The sequence below is a fragment of the Branchiostoma belcheri genome, unplaced genomic scaffold (genome assembly GCF_001625305.1).
Source record: "Branchiostoma belcheri isolate BF01 breed outbred unplaced genomic scaffold, Haploidv18h27 scaffold377, whole genome shotgun sequence".
Taxonomy (NCBI): domain Eukaryota; kingdom Metazoa; phylum Chordata; class Leptocardii; order Amphioxiformes; family Branchiostomatidae; genus Branchiostoma; species Branchiostoma belcheri.
In genome coordinates, this window is record NW_017803995.1 from 31,235 (window position 1) to 54,726 (window position 23,492).

The following is a 23,492-nucleotide window of genomic DNA, read 5'->3' on the forward strand; positions in this document are numbered from 1 at the left end:
AAGTTGTAGTTGCCCATAATTTGATGAATTATTGAAAAAAAGGAAAAGAGACTATAGAAAGAAAGAAAGGTGTACCGGTGTGGCTGTACTGAAGCCCGGCTGAATGACTTTCACATCGATCGATATTAATGAAATGAAAGAAGATACTAAATCTTGATGTTTTTTAAGAAAATCATGAACACGTACGCGCTTTAGTGAAAACTTATAGAACTTTATTGCACGACAATTGTACACATATATATAGAGATAGATAGATAATCACATTCGAATGTTGATTGGTTTAACTTTTCACGGTGTTAAAAATAAAGAAATGAAGAAATCCTTTACGTACGCTTTCATGCGCACAATCTACCATAAAATAAACAACAATTAGTCAGCATTCTCTGAGCGTCTGTTTTATCTGTTAAACAGTTAATGGCTTTAGTTGGGCCTCGCCGGTTCTATAAAAGATGGTCTCGTCGCGCTGCAGAGATACTCTCCGAGATCCTCCACATCTTCTCACTGTTCGCTCCGAGTCTCCCTGTGCAGGTGTGTGTGTCTACAATTTGTCATGATTTTCACTTTTTTCTATCATTGATATTAGCTACTGAGCGTCAAAATGTAGGTCGAGATGTTGGTCGTTTTATTTCCATCAACCATAGGAAGACATTAATAGTCTGGGTACTGGGTACCATCCTGGTTAGCTCCCACGTGCACAGTCGCTCCTAACAACGTTGGTGGGATGGGAGCGACTGCGGACCTACCAGGATGGTACCCAGGTTCCCAGGCTAAGACATTAATACTGCACAGAACGTTTTCGACTCTTCTTGCGCAAAAATCATGCTGATTTTTTTAGAAGTATCATTTTTTTATATAAGTATGGTAGTTCATTAAATGTAAAGTAAAAGGCTGAAGCCAGGTCGAAAAGACATACCCTTTAGTTAAACAAACTTGACAAGCCAGTGGCAGCGGTGCACTGCGTTTACCGACAGAACCGTGTGTTTACCGTAACTCGGCGTTAGTTTTTTCCACTAATATGAATATTTTCTTTCCTTGTCCCTTCAGTTCAGAATGAAGGTGTTCGTGTTGGTGGTGCTTGCCGCCGTCTATGTGCAGGCGGTAAGTTGGGACTTCTATTTCTTTTAAAAGTACTTTTTGCATGTTTGCTCCTTTGGATTGATTAGGAAAAGTTATGACATATGAAAAACAGCAAAATATTGCATAAACTATTCACACACAAGTTTCAATGTATATATGGGCCTATGGTTTATTGCTTCACACAGCTATCACAGATCTTGTATATCAAGAAAGTTAAAAATCTATATTTTCAATCTCCTTGCTCTTTTTAATTTTACATACGCAAAGTCAATCGATCTAAAATCTAGCGGTGGCCAACCCAGAGCAAAATTCAATTTCATGATCCAGGTGCATCGAGTTCGTTGTCCATATTGCTTCTGCATACTTGAACACATAATAAAATGTAGTTCAAGCAGAGAAATCCCAAAGGTATGTAGAACTAGCCTGGTGTCCAGCCTTGTTAGCTTTAGTGCGCTCCCCAAGATCCGCTCCCCGCCAACAAGGAGAGCAGATCTTGGGGAGCGCTCTTCAAAGCTAACAAGGCCGGACACCAGGCTAATGTAGAACGGCGTCTGTCCGTGAGAACCGCCCACCTGTTTCACCGAGCGGGTAAATATGACAGGAGATGACGCAAGCAACTACGGATGTCTGAAATAAATAAAAAAACTCACAGGAAGCGATAAAAGGTCATCCCAGAAAGCCACGCCCTCTCTGCAGCGCTATCGAGAAGCAGTAGTCTCTATAGCAGGCTCCAGACAACGTATACAGCCCGCGTATTGATGGCATTTACTTATCAAAACACAGCCCACAGAAGAGCCTGTTGTGGAGGCTAAAGGACTTTATGCTGAGGTCACATTTCCAAAGCAATCGGGCTGTTTCGATTGAGGAAAAATCAATAATTTATAACAATAATATACGCAAATTTTTTCAAACTTTTTTGTGCTTTGTTGTCTTTTATATCGTACATTTTCGTTCCATAAGACTGACCAGCCGGTGTGTCTCCCCAAATGCCAGGTTTTCTTGACGTCACTGCGTACATGTATAATTACAACAATATTCATCATCCGGTGTTCACAAATTGAACACAATGTCAACTTGTGAACAATGTTACAACGTTGAACCCAGAATTATTACAAGTTAACCACACAATCACAAGTTGTACACAATTTTGAACGGAGTTTCCCTCGTTCGATGGCATCCAGGGCGCAGTAGAGATCAGTAGACTAGGTTCTGTGCTATGTTCTGTCTATCGGAGTATGCTTTAATATCGTCAGGGGTGTGAAATATTAGCCTCTACCAGGCTTCGGGAGGCGGCTGGAAAGAGTAGAAATTGGCCAAATAGAGAGATAACCCGAAGGCAAACTGTTCTCTCCAGCAGAAAATCTCCACTGGCATGTTATCTCTCTATTTGGCCAACTTCTACTCTTTTCAGCCGCCTCCCCAAGCCTGGTAGAGGCTAGTGAAATCTGTCATATCTGATCGCCTTATTCCCTGGGAAATCTGACGAAGTTTTTGGGTGTCCCGTCGGCAGGACCCGACCCCGTTCGCCCAGCAGGTGCGGGACTACACGGCGCTGGTCTCCACCTCCCTGCAAGGCTTCCGTGTCATGGCTGAGGGCGAGTACAATGACAAGATCAAACAGGTAAAGACATAAATACGGATATATTAGTCATACACTTAAGTACTGTAGAAAAGTTCATATTCCTAATGCAACTAGAGAAACCTTTCACCGAAAAACATATCTATTCCTTTATCTCTACTATTACTGAAAAGCGAGAAGTTGAATTTATCTAATGATAGTTTTATTTTGTATATGTTAACTGCTTAGTCAAACGATATCGATATTAGGAACCCCTTACGAAGTTACGCTTGTCTGTTTGTGACATGTTGTAGGAACTGCGTCCCGTGATCCGTCTGAAGCTGAGGAACTCTGCTGACCGTATGGAGGCCAAGATGCAGGTTATGGCCGACGAGTGGAGGGCGACTTACGTAGCGAACAGGGAGAACGACGTGAGTCCCTATGTTCTAACTGGAGTATGACAGACATATTCAGATTTAGCTTTATTGACATTGGCACGACATGTTCCATGATTACATTCAAAACATGAATTGAGCCAACATTATTACAATTATACCAATGAGTAAAATACAGTACACTGAGCAGATAAAACTACAACATTTCAAAGTGCGATTTAAGTAAAAAAAACCTTTACATGGACAATTGTGTGCTCAAGTACAATTATTTAATATACATAATTTGCAGATCGTTAGGAAGCAGTAAGTTGTAAGAATCAGTTACCAGAGTGGTAGTACAGTTTCAGTGCTCTAGGGATAAAGGACAGCTCTAGTACTAGCCAAGTTGCTGCCAGGATAAAAATGTAGTAGAATGTTTTGTCCATGCAATATAACCATACATGTCAGTGATACTTGCTTTGCCATACATGATTGGTGTAAACTCTGCATTGCTTTTGTTTCAACTTTCATTTCACAGAGGGCACTGGCACGTAGTCTGGTTGAATACAGCGTTAAGTTGGCCCGCGGTCACGGAGAGGCACAGAACTACTACCTTAACCAGATCAAGCCGGTAAGTAGGAATGAAGATTCCGTTGCATGAAATTTCCTCATCTATCTGTGAATTCGGTACGTAACAGCATCATCAAAATCATAGTTAAACCCAGCTGTTGTTGACTGTTGGGTACTATGTACTAGCAAGGGTAGTTGTTGCTCGTACTGGCATTAGTTATCAGGAGTATCTATAAACAGAGCGACCAGATCGGGGCCGGTGGGGTAGAACGTTTCGTTCGTGCACCAACCATTGGTGATATTTAGTTTGCCATGTTATGTTTCTTTGTTTCCTTAGATGAACGTGTAAAGCACAAGTAGTTGTTACTTGTACTGAAGTGTACTGTTGGTCTGTTCCAGCTGTTGACTGCCCATGAGGGTCGCGTGATGAGGAGCTACTTCAACACCCTGTCCGCCCAGGCCGCCACCATGCAGGCGTCCTTCGCCACCTTCTTCGACGCCAACCTCAAGCCGGTACGCCTGTTGTCGATGACTTCCTTTGAATCCTTTATGACCAAATAACCCATCATGATGTACAAACGTTTTGTATAATATTCACACAAAGCCTCTGAGACACCATTTATTTTGCCATCAGGGTCATTTTTTAATCGTGACCCTGATACACTCCACTAAAAATCCACAGTTCCATCTATAGTTTGCCAGTGTGTCTGATTTTTCCCCTTTTATAGCGTTAACACTACACTTGTTCAAAATGTGCCTTCCAGCGTGTGGCGTCACACATTACAAGTTTATCACATAAGTACTAGTATTCGTAAAGTTAAGTGAGTAGGCGAGTAAAAACAACAACGTCAACTTACAAATACATACATGTACGATGTACCTTGTTTTTTCCAGACCATGCTGCAGCTTCAGGCTCAGGCTCAGACCCTGACCGAGGAACCCGTATGTAGCATTTAAATTTAATTGCACTTATTTAATTAACATCTCTACACTCATTTACAATCATGCTTGAACAATTATGCTCGGAGCTCGAGCCACTGCCGACGGTGACTCCTTTACCGTACTATTATATGATGGTGCATGCATGTGTCTATTAGTACAGTCTACAGTCCACGATGTATTATCCATTTTGACACGCAGGCGCTGTCTCCGTTTGCGGACTCCTTGAAGCAGTATTCCGTTCTGATGGGCCAGAAGCTCCGCGACGTCACCTTCCAGGTTCGCGTCGAGTATGACGACAAGATCAAGGACGTAAGGCGACGTGACAATTTTCTTCTTTCTTCTTCTTTCTTGTAGCTCGCGTGACTAGTAGTACCATAATGTTTTAATCAAACTATGGAACTGGATACATTTTTTTTTGTATTAGACGTTTTTCGAAAACCATCCGCTTTTATTCATCAGTGAAGAAACAGAACCCCAAAATAGGAAACCTTCAGTTTCTGTTTTTTTACAGATGAAAGACACCTGTGTCTGAAACGTCTGATTTTCACAAATTGTTTCAAAAATTCATAGTTTTAACTAGAAAGGTAACATTTGCACAGCAAGTGCATAATGTTTACCTTCGGATATGGTCTGCTTTGTTAATTCGTACTCAAACACATTCACATACATGTATATGGTGACAGGAGTCTAAATGCCTAGTATGAGATTGCAACATTATGTAACCCAACACCAGTTACTATGGTGACAGACGTCAACAAAAGAGGCCATTGGCCAGGTCGGAGGTTAGTGTTTGGAACAGAAGAAGAAGAAATGGAGGAAAAACAATATGTTTTCCTTCGGTAAACATAATTAAACGTGACGAGTAGCACTATGCGTCTCTGTCAGGAGGCTGAACAACAAGACGTCAAAGAAATGGCATGTATATTGGACGAATCCGAGTAATTCTAATCAAAGTCTACATGACATGTTCTACACGATTCATTGTCAGATTAAGAACTTACGACTCTATCTTTTTGCAGCAACTGCGCCCCGTCGTTCGTGAGAAGGTGAAGACCCTGAATGACAAGCTCAAGGAGCGCAGCATGGCCGTCTTCAAGCAGTGGACGGACTACTTCAAGGCTCACAAGGACAGCGATGTATGTCAAGTGTTTAAACCATGAGCTATATGCGCCAAAAAACAGTTACTCAAGCAACTGGATATGATTTTGAAAACGTCAGACGTTTCAGCTAGTAACCACTAGCTTTCGTCAGTGACTGAGAGACCAGAGGGGAAAGCAGGTTTATAAGTACAACCTGTTGATTGATATGCAAATAAAGTGAAGACAAATTTTTTGGAAGTCGAAAAAGGAACAAAAGTCAACAGGTTGTACTTATAAACCTGCTTTCCCCTCTGGTCTCTCAGTCACTGACGAAAGCTAGTGGTTACTAGCTGAAACGTCTGACGTTTTCAAAATCATATCCAGTTGCTTGAGTAACTGTTTTTTGGCGTATCGTATTACCTGGATGTCTAACCTTCATCGACGCATGAACTATATGGCAAAACTGAGACCCCCCCCTCTCTCTCTTCGTCTCTATCTATTGAGAGGTTTCTTCTTGTGAAAAATTGTGTGGTTTTACTGATGTGACCTATAACGTTATTACGTTTAACGTTATTATAAGTGATGTGCTATAGTAAAACGTTAAACTTTATTCCAACACACAATTTACAGAGATCAAATTTTCACTTTCACTGTCGCCTTCATCAGGATAATTAATGACCAATCATTTCACAACGTGATCTCGCGAGAGTTACGGTTTACTGATGAAGGCGACAGTGGTCGCTGAAAATTTGATCTCTGTAAATTGTGTGTTGGAATAAAGTTTAACGTTTTACTATGGTTACTACCAACACAGATGAACTTTCATGATAAGTGATGTGCTGTTCGATTATTCGACCGCCCACACTAATCCCCAGGCAGATGTTAATGGGAGATTACGTTTTCTGACTGTCTGACTTCCCTAACAGCCATCCCAGAGAAGTGGGGTGTAGGATATGATCCTCTCAGAGCTAGAGAAAACCGGCAGCCAGATATTTGTTTGGAGATTACTGATTAGTACCGTACCACCTTCCTTTGGGTCAGTAACGTATTAAACTAGATTTGGACACATGGTCGAGTCGTATCGACTTAAAACATGGACCTGATTCAGTGCGGATGGTTTACTGTGTCTAATCTTCTACAGGAGGAGCTCATGAGGGGAATGACCGCTGCGAACACCCAGCTGATTGACTCTTGGCGCCAGGTTGGCCGCTTCTTCAGGGAGCGTATCATCCCGGTACGTCCAACTTTATCACCGTCGTGTTTTGTTTTCGTTGTTTTGCTTTGCTTTGCATGTGTTTTTGTTAGGGAATAGGTACACATTTAAAAGTTATATCCATGTTTTTGGTCTTGAATGTCCCAAAAGAGGAGTCGTTTTGCACCCTTAAATTTTTTTTTTCAATTTTCCTTTTTATTAAATTTTCTTGGTTGTAGTAAGTCCAGGGACAAAATTATTAATTCAATTTTGAACGCACCAACATCGGTTCGGGGTAGAGGCATAAGGAAGAATTTTTACCTGTGCAATTCCTGCCATAATTTTTCAAAGCCTTTCACGTCTTTTTTCATCAAGTCGTTTTCAAACATGGCACATATATATACTCTCCAAGCAGAGGTAGGGTCGCTCGGTATTTTGGTTTTTTTATTTACGGTTTTTTTTTTGGTCTTCCTCCCCTTACCAAAAAAAACCCCGTAAAAGTAGAAAGACGTATTAAAAACGCGAAAATACTGCCAAAATACCGAGCGACCCTACCTCTGCTTGGAGAGTAACATATATACACGTCCACGGGTGTGACCCGTCGGGCATACATGCATATGAACTGCTTTACTTTGAATAACGTGTTACTGTACACCACGCACACACACAGCTCACCAACGCTCAGGAGAGGCAGGTTCTCCAAGTGTTCTCTGGACAGGTCGGGACTCTCTTCACCACCATGAAGGCTGAGATGGACAGTTCCTTCAGCACCATGGTGGCACCCGTAAGTGTCCTCTACTTGAAAAGCTTTGAAGGGGGTACTGTTGGCCAAATTCCTAATATATTGACTGGGTTCTGTCAGTAGTACGTACTTACCTACGGGCAAGCTAAATCTGAATTGATTGAGGTCGTGATTAAAGTTCAATTTAAACAATGTAAAGAAAAAATTGCGCGTTCCTTTCTGGTATTTTTTTTTTGTCAATCCTGCGATGCTCTTGCCTCTAACATAACTGTGAATAATCAGTTGTTATAAACTTCACGTGTGCTAATTTCTTCATATTTAGTTCATGCCAGCCCGGCCGACTGCCTAAACGTCGACCTCAGACACCACAGCTGTAAGTAGACCTCTGTGATACATGAACCTTACATTAAGCGTTTGAAATGGCCCCCAAAACAAGTATGTTAGCAGCCCCTTTATTTTAGGGTACCACCAATAAATAGCTAGAATCAGCCTATGATACAGAACAAGCAACTGTTCCACATACACCTATACATATATATAGTCCATCTTCTCAAAGAAAAGCATTCAACAAGCTTTAAGAACATTTAAATTCTACGCATAGCACGTAACACATGGACTAAGCAACATAATCTATCTACTTGTTGTACAAAATTACATGATTCAAGTTACCCATGCTGTTTCCTTGTTCAGAAGGGGGGCCAAAACATTACTTGTTTTGTGACAAGGACATGACTAATACTTTGATATTGTCTGCAGGACGTCATCAGCGCTGGATAGCAGACTGTGATCTCTTCTCTGGCACCGGCTTTGAATCAACAATTGCAAAAGTCTTACTGTCAAAAATAAAGAGAAATCAGAGTCTGCATTACAGTGTGAGAGCTTATTCTTTTGGTTCAATTCCTTCCTTTTCCCATACAATGGCTTTGTCAAAGAATGTCTGCTTGTGTTAAGGACACACAGATGCACCGATATTCTACTAAGAAATGCATACTTTATTTACAGTCTTTATTATACAGTCTTAATGCCATAGAAAGAGCTTCATGTGTACAGCAGACATAGAGTTCAAAAACAGTATCAAGAAACAACATTGCAAAATAATACAATTTGTGGTATTATATTTTATATTTTTACATTGGCACAGAAATATGTAAGACCTGCTCAGTAGAGTTTATACATTGTACCATAAGCAACAAAAGTAAAAGCCTTTTTAGTCATTGATGAAGCAAATTTTCAGGTACTTAGTAATCTATACTTACAATTAAGAAGCAAGTCTTAATTGTTTTAGATACTTCTACAGGAAAGTATCTAAAACTGATACTTCTACAGGAAATATCTAAAACTGTTGTAAATACCCTTGTTATACATGTACAATGTATCATGTACATAGGTGATAGTATTATTAGTACCAGACAGACAATTCTACTCTCATACCTGTCTCACTTTTACATGTACTTGGGTTTCATCGTGGAGCCTATACTATACTATTGTACACTTGTCTTATACAAAATCTCCAATATCATATTTCTATTTCCACCTGGCACCTGTACACTTTGTACTGTCACCTGTTGCAGCTGTCTCAGCAGGTGTTTTATGTAATACTTAAGGTAAAATAAATAGAATTTTGTACAAGATGGACATGTTAATACATACAAAGCCTGCTTTGTCTGACCACAAGCCACCTGCCTTTCATACATGTATGTGTGTCAAACACCATTGGGGGAAAGAATGTGTGGCTCCTCCCACGAGGTGTAGCCAAAATATCCCAGTCAAGGATATTGGGATGTTCTTATACAAAACCAGGGAATCTTCCTACATGTACCTTGCTTATGTTTCAATGTCTTTCAGACACCTTCCTCAGAGATTTTGACTGGAGTGCTGCTTCTAGTTGCCACACAATGTATATGTAGCTGAAGTACATGTAGGTGGCACTTTTGTGGTGAGAACAAAATCCCAAACGTGGCTAACTTTGTATCCCCCCTCGTCCCGGTTCATCACTGGGGTTGACTTTGTGTTCTGAAGTATAGAAGCGAGAAACAGTACTCCAGTCAGAATCTCTGAGGAAGGTGTCGGATAGACATTGAAACATAAACAAGGTAGGAAGACTCCCTGGTTGTATATCCTAAAGAACATCCCAATATCCTATGTTCTATAAACTTGATAAAATTATTTCCGGATGTCCCAGCAGCCATGTCCTGCTCAGTCTGGCATGTCTATAGAGATGACAGGGACCACACATTTGGTGGGGCTGCTGGTGATGATGGGCTGGGCTCGCGGCACTCTGCATGCGGGGTCCACCGCCGTCTCTTCCTCTGACTCTTCATTATCGTCATCGTGGTGAATCTTGTAGGATATGTTCCCGTACTCGCGCAGGCACGGACACACCTCCAACAGGAACTGACAGAAGTCCTTACGTATCCCAAACCACCCTGTGGATGCAAGGGAACATTTTAAAGGATTTCTGAACACCTCTTACATGAAACTGTGAAGCTGCATTACTCTAACCTCACAGCTGTACACATATACAGGTGAAAATATTTTCCGCAACACATATCTACATGAAATTTTAACTGATGTCCTTACTGCAGCTTCCAACCGACAAGTTAAGTCAAAAATACATGAATTACATGAACATGTTTCTAGAGATGCATGGTGTGCGATTATATCAGAAACTACAACAGCTACATTACAGTAAGATTTAAGTACAATACACAGTGTGACAGTGACTTTTATGAAAAAAGCAACATTATAACAACTGTTGTAATACTTACAGTGATTTCCTCCCTTCTGTCCAAAAGACATGCCCATGAGTGTGAGTAGTGAGATGTACAGAGGAGCCATGATGGCAACAAACTGGTACTGGTTATCTCCATCCAGTCTGTTGGCCAGGAGGACCTACAGACATCAACATAGACATAGACATGGGTACATATATGCACTTCTTTTTACACAACCAAAGGGGGAAATAACCTGCCAACATTTTGGTAGTCCTTCCTCTAATGTGGTCTCAATGTTACAAACACAGAACTGTTTTAGAAACGCTGTCCTAATTACCTGAGTTCAGAAATGCTGAAGCAACAAATTTTCATTTATTGTATTACCATTATTTGACCCTGATGGAATATATATATATTTGCAGACTTTCTTGCGTAGTAACTTATCCCAATCCTAAACTCACAATGAAAGCATTTTTACACTTAACTCATAGTTATCTTTGTATGGTGCCCTTGTTGCGTAAGAATCTTACCTCAAACGTAAGGAAAGGTAAAACCAGTGCAAGAGCAGTGATCGCCAGGATGAGGTGTGCCCGCCGTTGTTCCGCCATGACGTCAGTGGAGCGCATGAAGAGGATGGACCAGATGATGTAGTACAGGACGATAAGGCACACCAAGCACATCAGGATCCACATCGGCACAAACACTATCTGCAGGAAATCAGGCAAAACATGCCAGAACTGTCAGTATTCACATCAAAACAAATGCTCAATTGCAAGAAACCCTACAAAACACATGAAAACATCCTTTTCTAGTACCCAGGTTGGTACAAAATGTGGTTAATCTTTAAAAATATTAATTGTACAAAAACAGATGAAAAACTTCAAAACAGTATCTACAACAGCACTTAGCCTGGCTACCATCCTTGTTTGTTTGCTCCCACAGTTGCTAATCAGTAGCGACTATGGGAGAGGAGGTAAAATAACCAGGATGGTAGCCAGGCTATAGCAGCTATCTAAGAAGCAATTTCAATGTACAAGAGTACATTATTTGTGTTTTGAAAGGACAAGATTTTTTTTACTTACCACCCATTTCCACAGAATGACATGGTCCAGTCTCAGGGCAATGAAAATGAACTGTAGGATGTTGACTGAGCAGATGGTTTCAAACTGTCAAAAACAAAACAATTGTTACAATTACAACAACCACAAACTAACTGCATATTTTTCTTAATGGAAAGTGCATTACCTTCCTAGTCCTCGTAAATGTAGTAGTACTAGTACATAGTTGCCATAGGTCTCGGCTTTACAAACATAGCGACTTTCATACTGATACTCATGCAAAAATATATGCCCTCTCTACTGACTGATCTAACTGGTGTTGATTGTTGGATATGTATAACGAGGGGGGAGTCAACTGTTCAACATATCAGTGTACCAGCCAGCCTAATATAAGTGCTAAGCCAGTAACTGGCCCCTTGTTCCCTCTGTGAGTGTAAATGTACATGTTGAGTACTAGTAGATGCCTGGTACCGACCTCTAGCGACCTGTCATGTCTGAAGCCCCAGATGCAGGCTGCGATGGACACAGGTGAGATGAAGAAGAGCGGCATGAAGACCAGCAGCCACAGGTGGTGTTTAAACTCCAGGTTATCACAGGCCAGCAGCTCAAACATCAGCAGCAGCAGGTTCAGACCCAGGCAGATCAGCATGGCCTTAAACTCCACATAGCTGTCGCCTTCAGTCCTGTGGACAGATGCATGTTTTCTTTCAAGCAACACTGTTCTAAATTTCACAAACTTGTCAGCTTCATTCATGATCAGTGGGCACACATGATGTCTGACTCTAGAATGTTACTGTACTATTGGAAGGGGCAGAGAGTAATTACACAAATGTATTATCATTATTAAGGCAGAGACTGTCAAACCAGTAATGGCAGCATTGTGTCCAGGATATCACATTTGTTTTTACAAAACCTAAAAGAAAAACACCTCCCAGTACTTTGGTAGTCCTTCTGCTTCCTAATCTTTTTTTCAAAAGCTTGGGGTCTGCGTGGTAGCGTCTTACTGAATATCTGACTCAAGATTTAGGACTTCAGAAATCTTGGCTTTTTTGGCTGTGCAGAAAGAACTCCAATTTCCATTGATTTTCTAACCTGATGAAACTATCTACACTAATTACAGGCAGTGATGAGTCTGTTAGCCTGTACTGACCTATACTCAGGGTGTTTCCACCACACATATATCCCCCGTGATGCCCCGGTGATGACCACCACCTTCCACATCCACAGGGGCAGGAACACAGCCCAGTAGCTCCACTGGATGGTGCTGTCCAGTCTCAGGGCCAGCAGCACCGAGAACAGCAGCAGGCAGAAGTACAGCACAAACTTGCTGTGAAAAAATAGACATCACTCAGTATACTACAATGTACTTAAATACTACCGGGGGTAATAGTATTGTGAAAGAAAGTCCTGATCCTGTACAGATTAGGCAATAGTACCAATAATATATAGGTTCTTTCTCTTTGGTGGTGCTACTAGTACTAGTATTTCATGATAGGAGAGGGGAAAGCCGGTTTTCACTGTGTTTCGAGTTCACAGTTGGAACAATTCTGTAGTAGTAGTACTAATGTAACGTTACAGTAGTAATACATCTACTATGCATATTCATGAATTATGTAGCGGAGAGACACTGCAAAAGTCAATAAGCAGAAGTACATCATCTGGTACAGAATTGAACGTTTATATTGTCTCCCCTGAAAGTTTTTAAACTCATGTATTGTTGTAACAGTTGGGGGTTTACTGTCTCCTCTTGGTTTCTTACACTCAATTAAAATCATTATAATTTTATAATATAGCCTAATGTCCTCAAGCAAACGCCAATAAATTGTTCTAATTCACAATGTCATGTGACTCCAGCTCAAACCGAATTTCTTACCTGGGATTGAAGTCCTGAAATATCGCTCGCAAGTTCATATTTTGAAGTGATGTTTATTCAGAGCTGGATGGGGGAGGGGGGCAACAACATCTGTTGGGTTCTTCCGATTGAAAACTCGTTCAACGTATAAACAACACGACCATTGTTATCTCAGAGATCGTACCAACATTCAGCTTCACTATTAAATGGTGGCAACCAGTAAACCAACGAGCGGGGAGATTTTTCTCGCAATTTTGCTTCGGAATCGCAGACTATCACCCCATTCCTGCCAAAACGGAAGTGACGTACTCCCCAGCTGTGCATATGGCGGAAGTACTTCATTTCTCAGAACTTCCCCCCCTTCCCCTCCGGCCAGATGGCTTCGCCCAAAATGGCGGCGAAAATTTTTATTTTTTGCAGACGAACAATTTTTAATCGTGAAAATTAACAAGACTTCCGACGATTCAGCCCAAAGTAGAACTAGACGGCATATTTCATTGTGCTGCTTAGATGCTGAGGTGAAAATTTAAACGGTAGGTTCTGTCTTTGACCCGATATTGACGACTGAACTGTTGCTTTATATCCATAAACGCCGAAAGATAAAGAGGGAGGGGGGCGTTTGCTTTATCATTCATTTGTGATCATTATCAGTTGACGGTATTTATTTGTCTTATGTACGCCGATGTGGCGAAATGATGAATCATGGATCTGTAAGGACAAGAAACGCACAAAAAAACACCGTCCATTTGGATTATCTGAGTCTTAGATCCAGAAGTTTGAATTCAGATGTGTCAAATTTTATGTTATGAACATTGGTCATGTATGAAAGATTTAGAATTCAAAACATTGAAATGCTGATCAAGACCTTTACATTTCTACCTGTTTATATATTGAATAATCACAATAATACTATAGTATAGTATGTGGAGGAAATGTTTAAGTCTGTTATTCTTCATGTATCCCAGCAGCTCAGTAGTGAGCGTCACAACATTCCGCCATGTTGCTGACTGTGGTGATCATGTCCATGGTACTGGGGGCTGTGGTCCTGCTGATGGTACAGGGACTTCTGGCCTACTGGTACCTGAAGAGGCAGCCGGTAGCAGAGAAACCCAAGAACGAACAGTACGAGAAAGCCAGGCTACATGAGGTAATGCCACAGGAATTATGCATTGTTTGAAATAAAAGTTTCATATAGGCTTCTTTATTTAGTCTGTGTGCCATCCTATTTGTATACCAGTATTACCAGGGCTCCCACACTTGCTTTTAAGGGAGTATGGGAGCCCTGATATGCAAATAGGATGGTACCCAGGCTACTCTTTAGTATCAGCATTAGATAGTTTTGTTAAACTTCAAAGCAACCAGAATTTCAATAATTTTTCCAAACACAGGAGGTAAAAAAAGATAAAAAGCAACCAGTTAACGTAAGCCTTTATAAACCTTGATGCTTGTATTCAAAGGACCCTTATAATAATTACAACCTGACAATGTCACTCTTTCTCTTTAGCATCTTATTTCATCTGAATACTAGTACATTTACAGCACCAAATGAATGTGTTTTGCTGTATGGATTCATGCTCGAGTTTTTGTTCTGCGCAGAACCTTGAGAACCTGCTGCAGGACCTGCTTGTGAATTTTGATGATATCTTGACAATATCACTCTTTAAAATAGCATCTTATTTTCTACTCATTACAAACAGCACCAATGTATTTTGCTCTTTTTGTTCTGTGCAGAACCTTGAGAACCTTCTCCAGGACCTTCAGCCGGACCAGACACGGAAGAAGTCGTCCGAGTCGTGTGAGTGGTTTAACCTGATCCTGGCCTTCCTGTTCCGCGAGCTGAAGGACACGGGCAGGATCCGGCGCTGGGTCAACAAGAAGCTGAGCGTGGAGTTCGCCGAGCTGGTGCAGAGCAAGACGGCAGGGAGGGTCATGGAGAGAATCAGGGTGAGGTTTGGTTATCAAGGACAAGAAGTAGCTGTCCTAAAACGTGGGATCTCTGAATGTCACATCCTCATTTGATAGGATGTCCCTACTTTTAAGTGACTCTCTTCAAACACAAGACCATTACGTCCCATTCAACTTCCAAAACGGCATCCCAAACCAATTTGGTTTCCAAAGGTGCTCATTTTCACCTAGCCAAGTAAGGGCTGCAAGCCTGCAACCCCTTCCATATACATATACAAGTGAGATTAGGTACAACAATTAGGGTTACAAATTGTTCACCCAAACATGCTCAGTCTTTACTACTAGTTTAGTCAGTACAAATGTACATTTTATCTAATTAACCTTCACTGTTGTTGTTCACAGCTGAGAGACTACTCCTTTGGTACCACCTTCCCCATTGTTGAGAAGGCAACTATCATGGATGTTAAGCAGTCCAAAGATGGCATGCCTGAGGTAAAGACTACTCTATGCACAAATGGAACAGAATCTGATGTATATTGCAGCAGCTGATATAGCTTGATACACAATGAGTTGGTCAAGTATGTTTTTCCCTGTCATCTGTGTGTGTGCGTGTGTGTGTGTCTGCCTATCTATGTGTGTGTCTGTCTGTCTGTGTGTGTTTGTGTGCATGCATGTGTGTTTGTGTGTGTGTGTGTGTGTGTGTGTGTGTGTGTGTGTTTGTAAATTGTATGTATATTGTGTGTGACCTATGCTGGTGAGAGATAAGTCTGCCATCTCTGGTCGTCTTCTTCATGATTGCTGTTTAACATACAGATTTTTTATTCCCTGCCAGACCATAGACATTGCCCTTGATGTTGACTACAAGGGCGGGTTCCGCCTGGCTGTGGATGTTGACCTTGTGTTTGGGAGAACAGCCTACCTGTCTGTCAAGGTCACTAAGCTGAAAGGTCGCGTCCGACTGCAGTTCAGCAGAGAACCCTTCTCCCATTGGTCCTTCTCTTTCTATGAGGTAAACCTTTATGTAGTCTGTGCTGCTCTTTGTTTGTTTTACATCACTGATAAACTGCCTCTGTAAGGATAGAGAATAAATTGATAGGTTTGATCCATTCAAATCCCTAATCTTGTATTAGTGCAGTAGGTTCTTTAATGTGCTTGAAGAGTGAGTCTCCTCAAACACAAGATCTTAACATCCCATCAAGAGAATGTCCCAAACCAAAGCTGTTCTCAATTTGACATGAGTCAAGTGAGGAAATCAAATAAGTGTAAAGCGCCCTTCCCAATTGGACTGTAGCACTTGATTTGTATTATGATGATATGTCTTTTTTTGTAGGAACCAGAGCTGGACTTTGATGCCCAGTCCCAGTTTGGCAGCCGAGTCTTCCCCCAGTTAACCTCCATCATTATTAACCAGGTATGTTGTGTGTTTGCTTTTATTCCAAGTATATGCCATATACATGTAGATGAAGAAAAGTTTATTCTGTTTGTCAAATAAACTTTGTATAGTTATGTCTTCACAATTTCTTGGCTAGACTAGTCTTGTATTTCTGTCATGACTCTGATAAAAGTGTTATATTTACTTCACTTGGCCATACATGCATCTATATATATATATATAAGAAAATATTAAAATATGATATAAAATCTGAAGATAGCTAATCATCAAAACTGTTATTCATGATGGCAGCAGCAAACATAAGTATGTACACCATAGTCTAGTTACATTATGGACCGTTTAACTGCTAGTCGAGTACAAATTCTGTCTTTGGCATAACAATTATAACTATCACTGTGGCAGCATATTTCAATAGAATTACACATGCTATCATACAGATTTTCAAGATATATACTCCCTATTTGATATATTGTAGAAGGCAACACTGAACTTGCATAGCTATGGTCAGTTTAACGGTCTCCTGGGTAATTATGTTACATCTGTGCTCCAAATTTACATATTGGTTACAACTCTGCATAAAAGCTCCCCTGTGGTTACAACAGAATTCAACAGGATTAGTGTTAATGTACAATGTGTGTAACTTTGCAAATTGCACAATATGAGAGAAATGAACGTTAAATGCTGTGATTAACCTCCTTTGATTCATGATTTTTATACTTTTTTCAAATTCAAAACAATCACCAGTTTGTCTTCACCTCATTTACATATCAATTCATAGTTTTTGGATGAATACCAGTTCCACTACAGATTCCATTTGTTCCTGATGAAAAGTAGCAGTTGCTACTTGAAACATCTTGACAGTTTCCAAAATGTATCCAGTTGCTTGAGTAACTTTTTCCTTGTGTATCTCATTACCTGGATTCCTAACCTTCATTGACAAGTCACATCTTTCATGTGCTAAAAGTCTTGTCATGCACGGCTCTCGCTCTCAGTTGTGGTGTTTTCTGTTGTGTCTCCCACATTCACTGATGTCTCACCTGCAGCTTCAGGTGTCTCGTTCACCTGTACATTGTCTACCAACACCTGTTCATCTGCCTGTGTCCTCCTCCTCTTGTACCAGACTGTGCCAGCCAGAAGGGCCAGAATTGCCACTGCAGCAATGGCTCCAAGGATGCCCCCAGCTAACTTGCTCATGTGGACTGTATTGAGTGAAACTTGTGACGCGGGCTTGGGCTGTATTTCAGGAATGTACAGTGACCTTTCTGTAGATCCAATGCCATTGGCAATGCAGACATACGTCCCAGAGTCTTCCTGTGTGATGTCGTATATTGTGATAGTTCCATTGGGCAGGACTTGTACTCTTCCCTGGCTTTGCCTCAGTGTTGAGGATACTTGTTTCCCATTCGGTAGCTGGAGGACTATTTCTGGGTTCTTGTAGCCCCAGACTTCGCAAACCAGACTCAAGGTGTCGCCTTCTTTCATAGGGCCACTGTTTGTAACTTCAAACCAGGTTATCAAAGGGATTAAACAGGTAAGTTCTCCAGCTGGTACATCTTTCAGCTTGCTTCCATGCAGCTCAACAGGGCTGTCACAGACGATCTGGTCCTCAAAGGACCGGCCTCTCATAAGCCTGCGAAAGTCGATCATCCTACAGTCACATTTCCAGGGGTTCTGATGAAGAATCACCCTGGACGTACGGTCCAGGATACGGTAGGACATGTCTGACAGACTTGACAGGAGGTTTCTCTGCAAGTACAGGTTGGACACTTGTAGCCCCGATATGGGTTCATCAGGAAAAACCTTCAGCTTGTTGTCTTCTAGCTTCAGGTGGTCAAGTGTTGTCAGTCCTGCTAAGGCGTCGGGTGAGATGAATTCTATTTCATTCTGTTCAAGGGACAGCATACGGAGACTTCCAAGCCCGGAAAAGATCTGTCCGTCTAGCAATCTGAGACTGTTTCCATTTAGGTAGATTTCTCTTAAGTTGCGAAGGTTGTTGAAAGCATCCTCATGGATTACACTTATCTTGTTGTATGAAAGCCTCAAGTACTGCAGATTGTCAAATCCAGAGAAGGAGTGTGCAGAAATTTCTGTAACCTTGTTTGTGAGCATGTTGAAGTGTGTTATGCCGGGTAGGTGCGGTGCGGTATTGCCTTGCGGAACTGAAGTCAAGTTGTTGTTGTAGAGGGAAATTCTGCGGAGACTAGTCAGCCCAGAGACACTGCTAAGATCAAAGGTGTGAATCTTGTTGAAGAAGAGGTAGAGGTACTGCAGCTTGGTCATGTGGGAAAATGTCCTGGGATGCACGGTTGTGATGAGGTTGTTGTATAGATGAAGCTGTTGTAGGTTCCCCAGTCCCTGAAACATCTCCGGTGTTAGGACCTGGAGCTCATTGTAGTGTAAGTACAGCACAACAAGAGAGCCCAGGGAGCTAAACACACCTGCTTCAATTGTTCTGAGCTTGTTGATGTTTAACTCTAACGTATGCAAGTTGCCAAGCCCTTGAAACACCCCTGCTCTAAGAACAACAAGCTCATTATTCTCAAGTTCGAGTTCGAACAGTTTCTCCAAGTTTCTGAAGGCTCCGGTGGAGATGGTGGTCATGCGGTTGCCGTACAGGTACAGGTGTTCCAGCTGTTGATACCTGTTCAATGCGTCGCTGTCGAGCGTGGTGATGCGGTTGTTTCCGAGGCCGAGGATGGTGAGGAAGGAGTTGAGGGACTGGGGGACCCCCGTCAGGTTCTGACTGTTGCAGTTGCAGAAGTACTGAGAGCTGCAGGTACAGTCGTCTGCACCGGTGGTGGGACAGAGGAGCAGGAACAGGAGACACAACGGCACCAGGGGGACATGTTGTCTGTGAGCCATCATGGTCACGGCTGAAAGACAAGTAGTGACTGTTAGAAATAGTGATTCATTTTTATACAGAAATGTCCTGGAACCATGACTGGGATAATCAACAGTATTTTTACTCCATTTTGCAAAATGAAACATTGCTTATTATGTAGGCTACTCCAGAAAAAAGGAAGAGGGAAAACTATAATGTTGTAACATTGTGTGTTCTTTCTGACCAATTTGAACCATATGAATCTAGGTATATGATATGAAATAGAGAGACAGGTGAGAGGGTTAAGTGAATTTCTGCTGTAACTATCAGGCCGATAAGTCTTCTAAGATCAAATTTCTCTTTAAGCAGTCCCTGTGGTTTGAGTGTGTAGTTGTCTGCTTTCTTTCATACAAATTGTACCTGACAAGGAAGCATTGTTTGCATAGAAAACAGAACCCTTCTAACATTACATGTACCATGAAGTGGTAAGGCTTACCTGTTGTTTACATAGTGCAGGTCTTGTCAGTTTGGTATGGACAATTTATGTGGCACTGCAGTAAATGTACGACTACCATATACCTGACATATTTGAAAAATAGAAATTTGGCAATCTGGCATTTTGTCATTGATTAAAGCAGAAATGCAGATTGTGGATGTTTGTTGGTGTCTGCATTTTGTAAGTGTCCTACAAAAAGTTTTACCCACATTTTACACATACATTTGGACAGGGGTGTTATAAAAGATGTATTTTAAACTTATGGGAAAGTGTCCTTCTCCAACATTGTGATTTTGTTCCTCCCCCAACTCAGGTATTTTGAACATTAGATCATTTAGATGCATCCTTGTTTTCAAACGTCACAAAACGAATGTTGCCCCCCACCCCCACCCCAACATGCAGTTTCTCACACGATATATGCATGCAAGGATTCTTGAAACAACAGATTCAACATGATGTGAATATTATGATTTAACACAGCTTTTTTTACAGAACATGAGTGTTAAATATGTCCTTGAAGGTTTAGAAAACAGTCTGTCTTCTGTACATTTTTTGACTACATGTGCATGTAATTAACATGGAAGGAACCTATTAGTGATATTTCTAGTTATATTTCCATCTCGAATGGCTACCATATACACAATCAAGAGACACTGAGTCTTCAAGTTGCATGTATACAAATCTTGTTGACTAAAGGCATGATCTGGTGAAGAAATGGAGATGATACGTACTGTTTTCCCTTGCGTCGTGCAATGGCGTCTGCCGTTGGTAACTGCTGCCTCAGGTGTACTGGGGCGTGTCAGGACAAAAAATGTCACCTGACAACCTATTGTGTCTGTCTCGCCAAAGGTTGGGCGGGGGTCTGCTACACCTGCTCATTAATTGTGCTGTCTGTAATTACCTTGGCAAGACAACAGACTAATTAAGTTGTAACACTGATGACCAGGCCAGGAAAATACAGTTGTGTGTTTTGTTCAAGGGGTGAAATAGGTTTCAATTTCGTTGATTTTTTTTTTCAACCAATGACAATAGTTTTCAATAGAGCTCATGCTTTGTATATTTACTGCAAGCAAAAATGTGAAACAAACATGTGACAACTTGGTTTTCAGTTCCCTTTTTCTGTACCAATGTCTTATAATGCAAAATGTTTTCCTTGTTTATATAATAACAACAAAGGACTCAGGTTTGGTTTCACATGCTTGACTGTGTAGAATGTGGGTCATGGTACAGGCAGGTATAGGGCTTCTTCAAAACATTTCACTGTTCTATTGTCTTCTTCTTCTTCTTCCTTCTTTGTCATGGTCATTAATTTTTGCTGCTTTGAACTTGTGATAACTGTTTTACATTTCAAAATTGGTCAATAATCATAACTAAAATATTTAGCAGCTCCAGAGAGCATTCTTTGTAGTACTGTCAGTTGTAGACACCAGGTCTGATAATTATATGATTTTGAATAAGTCTACACAGCTACATACTTGCGGTTTACTATGATCTTTTGAAACCACCACCATGACAAAGTTTACTATATGAAAGAAAATGACAGTTATTTTATGTATACTGAGTTTATGATAAAAAAATAAAATCTTATCAGTCACTCTCATCATGTTACAAGCACATAATGTTGCAGGAAGATTGTGACATTCTAAATGCTTAATTCAAGACTACAAACAATCATTTACATACTTTTAGGTGAGAAATAACCATGATTATTTTCTCCACATTAAGGCAGAAACAACCCTTGAAGTTGTACTAATCTGGAATAGGTATCACATATCAAGTTGTATGGTATGGTATTATATTGCAGAGGCCTATGTAATCTCTCTGAACTGAATGATTACCTCTTTTTTGGTTCATGATTACTCTGTATGTTGCCTGGATGGCATGTTTCATAATCATATCATTTCTAGCTAATTTGGCTCTCCTGTGGCCCTTAGTATGCTATTGAAATTGATGAAATTTCCTTTTGTTCCAGATCCGGCGCTCTGTCCGTAAGAAGCACACCCTGCCGTACTACAAGCTGCGTTTCAAGCCGTTCTTTGACTACCAGGAGCAGCTGAACGCTCCTGACGACGTCTATCTCCATGACAACAAGGTCACGGTGGGTCAGCTGGAGGTCACCATCGTGGAGTGTAGCCGTCTCCCACGGGTGTTCCAGGATTGTGTGGTGTACTGCACACTCTGTATAGGTAAGTTTCCAAAAGATTGTATATAAAGGATGTCATCTTTTTGTGGCCCTACATGTTAACTTTTTTTTTGTATTTAAATACTTAGTATTGAACAGAGTGACCTTTGAGATGAACACATAGTAAACTAGTCTCTCTCTATCCAAAAAAAATCATCTTTGATGACAGCAATTGACAAGTTGCCAAAACATTTATTAGGTCAGGTGATCGTTAAATGGACATCATTTTTTAATCATTTTTTAAAATAATGATATTAACATTTTGAATTTGATATCCCCCAGATGAGTCGACCTGGAACCAGTGGACGGGGAAAAAACGGTCCTTCTGGTTTGCCCAGGATGTGGAGCTGGCAAAGGGAGAGTCCAAAACTCTGGGCATCGCCTTCAGAGATGTGAGTACCATACCAGGCTGTCACGTCAATTTCTGTAATTTGTTTTGTGTAACTGTACTAATAAACGAAAAAGCAGATAGCCAACCTTGTTCGCGACAATGATGGTAGATGATAGTGTTTCTTTGTTGAATGTAGGTTAGTTGATTCCTTGGTTGATTGGATGGCAATTGGTATGGTTTTGTTTTATATGAAACTTCAAGCTTTAAGGCAATTAGTCTTGCCTGTCATTTGTGTTGGATAGAAAATATTGTCTACTAATAATTATTGTAAATTCCTAGCTTGGGTGCCAACCGATATCGTAATGGCAACCCCGAAAAAATTGGGGAACAAAAAATCGGAGTTGCCATAACATGTTTATGACTGCTTAGGAAAGTACAACTGTTACAGCATGCAGATAAACCTTGGTGGTACACATGTAATTCTGACCCTGTTCCTTTGTTTGTCCCCATCCTCAGGAGCCCATTGAAGGTTCCATGTACCAGCAGGTGGTGGTGGACAGGATCGACCCCAACACTCCTGTCAGCAGGGTGGACATCCAAAAGGTACGTGGGCTCAACTTCAAAATGTTCCAGGAAAGGCTTACAGCAGGTTCCTCCTTGGCAACTACATGTACTTTTCACCACACTGTGTTAGCTTAATCATTCATGCACACAGTCGTTTCTTCATGGAACTTGTGCTACGTGACGTCATCACCGGCAGTGGCTTGTAGACCAAGTGTTCGTGCCTGAATCAGAAACCCCTCAGTCCAGGGAATGATGGTGTCGTAGGTGGCTGCATGCTCAGACCCACAGCAGAGTAGAAGTGTCAAGGACACTTTGTACAGAGGAGGGTAGGTGGTGGTACATGATACAGAACATGGTAAAAACTGTACAAGTCTGGTCTTGATAAACATGTACTGTTTCTGTCCTATTACAGGGTGACATCCTGCTGACAGTGGGAGGAGTCAGAGTCATGAACGTCAGTCATGCAGCCAAACTCATCCGGCAGGCAGGCGACAAGTAAGGGGTCTTGTTTTTTTTGCTTCAAATGCACAAAGTAGCAGTAAGATTGTCTTCATTTTACCCACTTAGGAAAAACATTCTGGCACTCAAACAATTCTCTGTCAATATTCCAATGGTATACTTGGTAAATATGTTTGACTAAAG

At 41.1% G+C, this 23,492-nt stretch overlaps 4 protein-coding genes across 5 annotated transcripts in view; 2 read left to right on the forward strand and 2 right to left on the reverse strand.

The window, feature by feature from the left end:
• The first annotated feature begins 457 nt into the window (after window positions 1-457).
• On the forward strand, window positions 458-8,399 carry LOC109476437. The gene is made up of 13 exons (XM_019777369.1): window positions 458-528; window positions 1,045-1,098; window positions 2,588-2,698; window positions 2,950-3,066; window positions 3,548-3,640; window positions 3,979-4,092; window positions 4,474-4,521; window positions 4,720-4,830; window positions 5,541-5,657; window positions 6,742-6,834; window positions 7,463-7,576; window positions 7,857-7,907; window positions 8,291-8,399. The coding sequence occupies exons 2-12, from the start codon at window positions 1,051-1,053 to the stop codon at window positions 7,881-7,883; spliced, it is 993 nt and encodes a 330-aa protein (XP_019632928.1). The 5' UTR covers window positions 458-528; window positions 1,045-1,050; the 3' UTR covers window positions 7,884-7,907; window positions 8,291-8,399.
• A 601-nt stretch (window positions 8,400-9,000) lies between these two features.
• LOC109476436 (transmembrane protein 185A-like) lies at window positions 9,001-13,490 on the reverse strand. The gene is made up of 7 exons (XM_019777368.1): window positions 13,180-13,490; window positions 12,457-12,633; window positions 11,782-11,989; window positions 11,331-11,414; window positions 10,779-10,955; window positions 10,303-10,426; window positions 9,001-9,960 (listed from the first exon to the last, which is right to left on the reverse strand). The coding sequence occupies exons 1-7, from the start codon at window positions 13,215-13,217 to the stop codon at window positions 9,731-9,733; spliced, it is 1,038 nt and encodes a 345-aa protein (XP_019632927.1). The 5' UTR covers window positions 13,218-13,490; the 3' UTR covers window positions 9,001-9,730.
• Window positions 13,491-13,534: 44 nt separating this feature from the next.
• LOC109476431 (PDZ domain-containing protein 8-like) overlaps window positions 13,535-23,492 on the forward strand; it is an 18,639-nt gene continuing 8,681 nt past the window's right edge. The window contains exons 1-10 of the mRNA XM_019777363.1: window positions 13,535-13,691; window positions 14,124-14,305; window positions 14,890-15,102; window positions 15,466-15,555; window positions 15,896-16,072; window positions 16,394-16,474; window positions 21,746-21,959; window positions 22,238-22,347; window positions 22,803-22,889; window positions 23,263-23,345. Of these exons, the coding sequence (XP_019632922.1) occupies window positions 14,156-14,305; window positions 14,890-15,102; window positions 15,466-15,555; window positions 15,896-16,072; window positions 16,394-16,474; window positions 21,746-21,959; window positions 22,238-22,347; window positions 22,803-22,889; window positions 23,263-23,345 (1,205 nt within the window). The 5' untranslated portion in view covers window positions 13,535-13,691; window positions 14,124-14,155. The remainder of the gene's footprint in view (window positions 13,692-14,123; window positions 14,306-14,889; window positions 15,103-15,465; window positions 15,556-15,895; window positions 16,073-16,393; window positions 16,475-21,745; window positions 21,960-22,237; window positions 22,348-22,802; window positions 22,890-23,262; window positions 23,346-23,492) is intronic.
• Window positions 16,698-23,492, reverse strand: part of LOC109476439 (SLIT and NTRK-like protein 6) — a 7,088-nt gene continuing 293 nt past the window's right edge. Inside the window, exons 1-2 of one of the 2 annotated variants that reach the window (XM_019777370.1) lie at window positions 20,505-20,599; window positions 16,703-19,329 (exon numbers count right to left, since the gene is read on the reverse strand). In XM_019777370.1, coding sequence (XP_019632929.1) covers window positions 17,426-19,321 — 1,896 coding nt within the window. In that variant the 5' untranslated portion in view covers window positions 19,322-19,329; window positions 20,505-20,599 and the 3' untranslated portion in view covers window positions 16,703-17,425. Of the gene's footprint in view, window positions 19,330-20,504; window positions 20,600-23,492 lie in introns of those variants that run through there. The other variant, XM_019777371.1, reaches the window with a different exon arrangement.

Excerpts from the sequence above, each read along its gene's own strand:
- LOC109476437 (XM_019777369.1), top strand. The coding sequence starts at position 1,051 with ATGAAGGTGTTCGTGTTGGTGGTGCTTGCCGCCGTCTATGTGCAGGCG. Across the intron at positions 5,658-6,741 it reads AGGCTCACAAGGACAGCGAT|GAGGAGCTCATGAGGGGAAT; the intron begins GTATGTCAAGTG and ends AATCTTCTACAG. Across the intron at positions 7,577-7,856 it reads TCAGCACCATGGTGGCACCC|TTCATGCCAGCCCGGCCGAC; the intron begins GTAAGTGTCCTC and ends CTTCATATTTAG.
- LOC109476436 (XM_019777368.1), bottom strand. The coding sequence starts at position 13,217 with ATGAACTTGCGAGCGATATTTCAGGACTTCAATCCCAG. Across the intron at positions 11,415-11,781 it reads GACATGACAGGTCGCTAGAG|TTTGAAACCATCTGCTCAGT; the intron begins GTCGGTACCAGG and ends TGTTTTTGACAG. Across the intron at positions 9,961-10,302 it reads ACAGAAGGGAGGAAATCACT|GGTGGTTTGGGATACGTAAG; the intron begins GTAAGTATTACA and ends TTGCATCCACAG.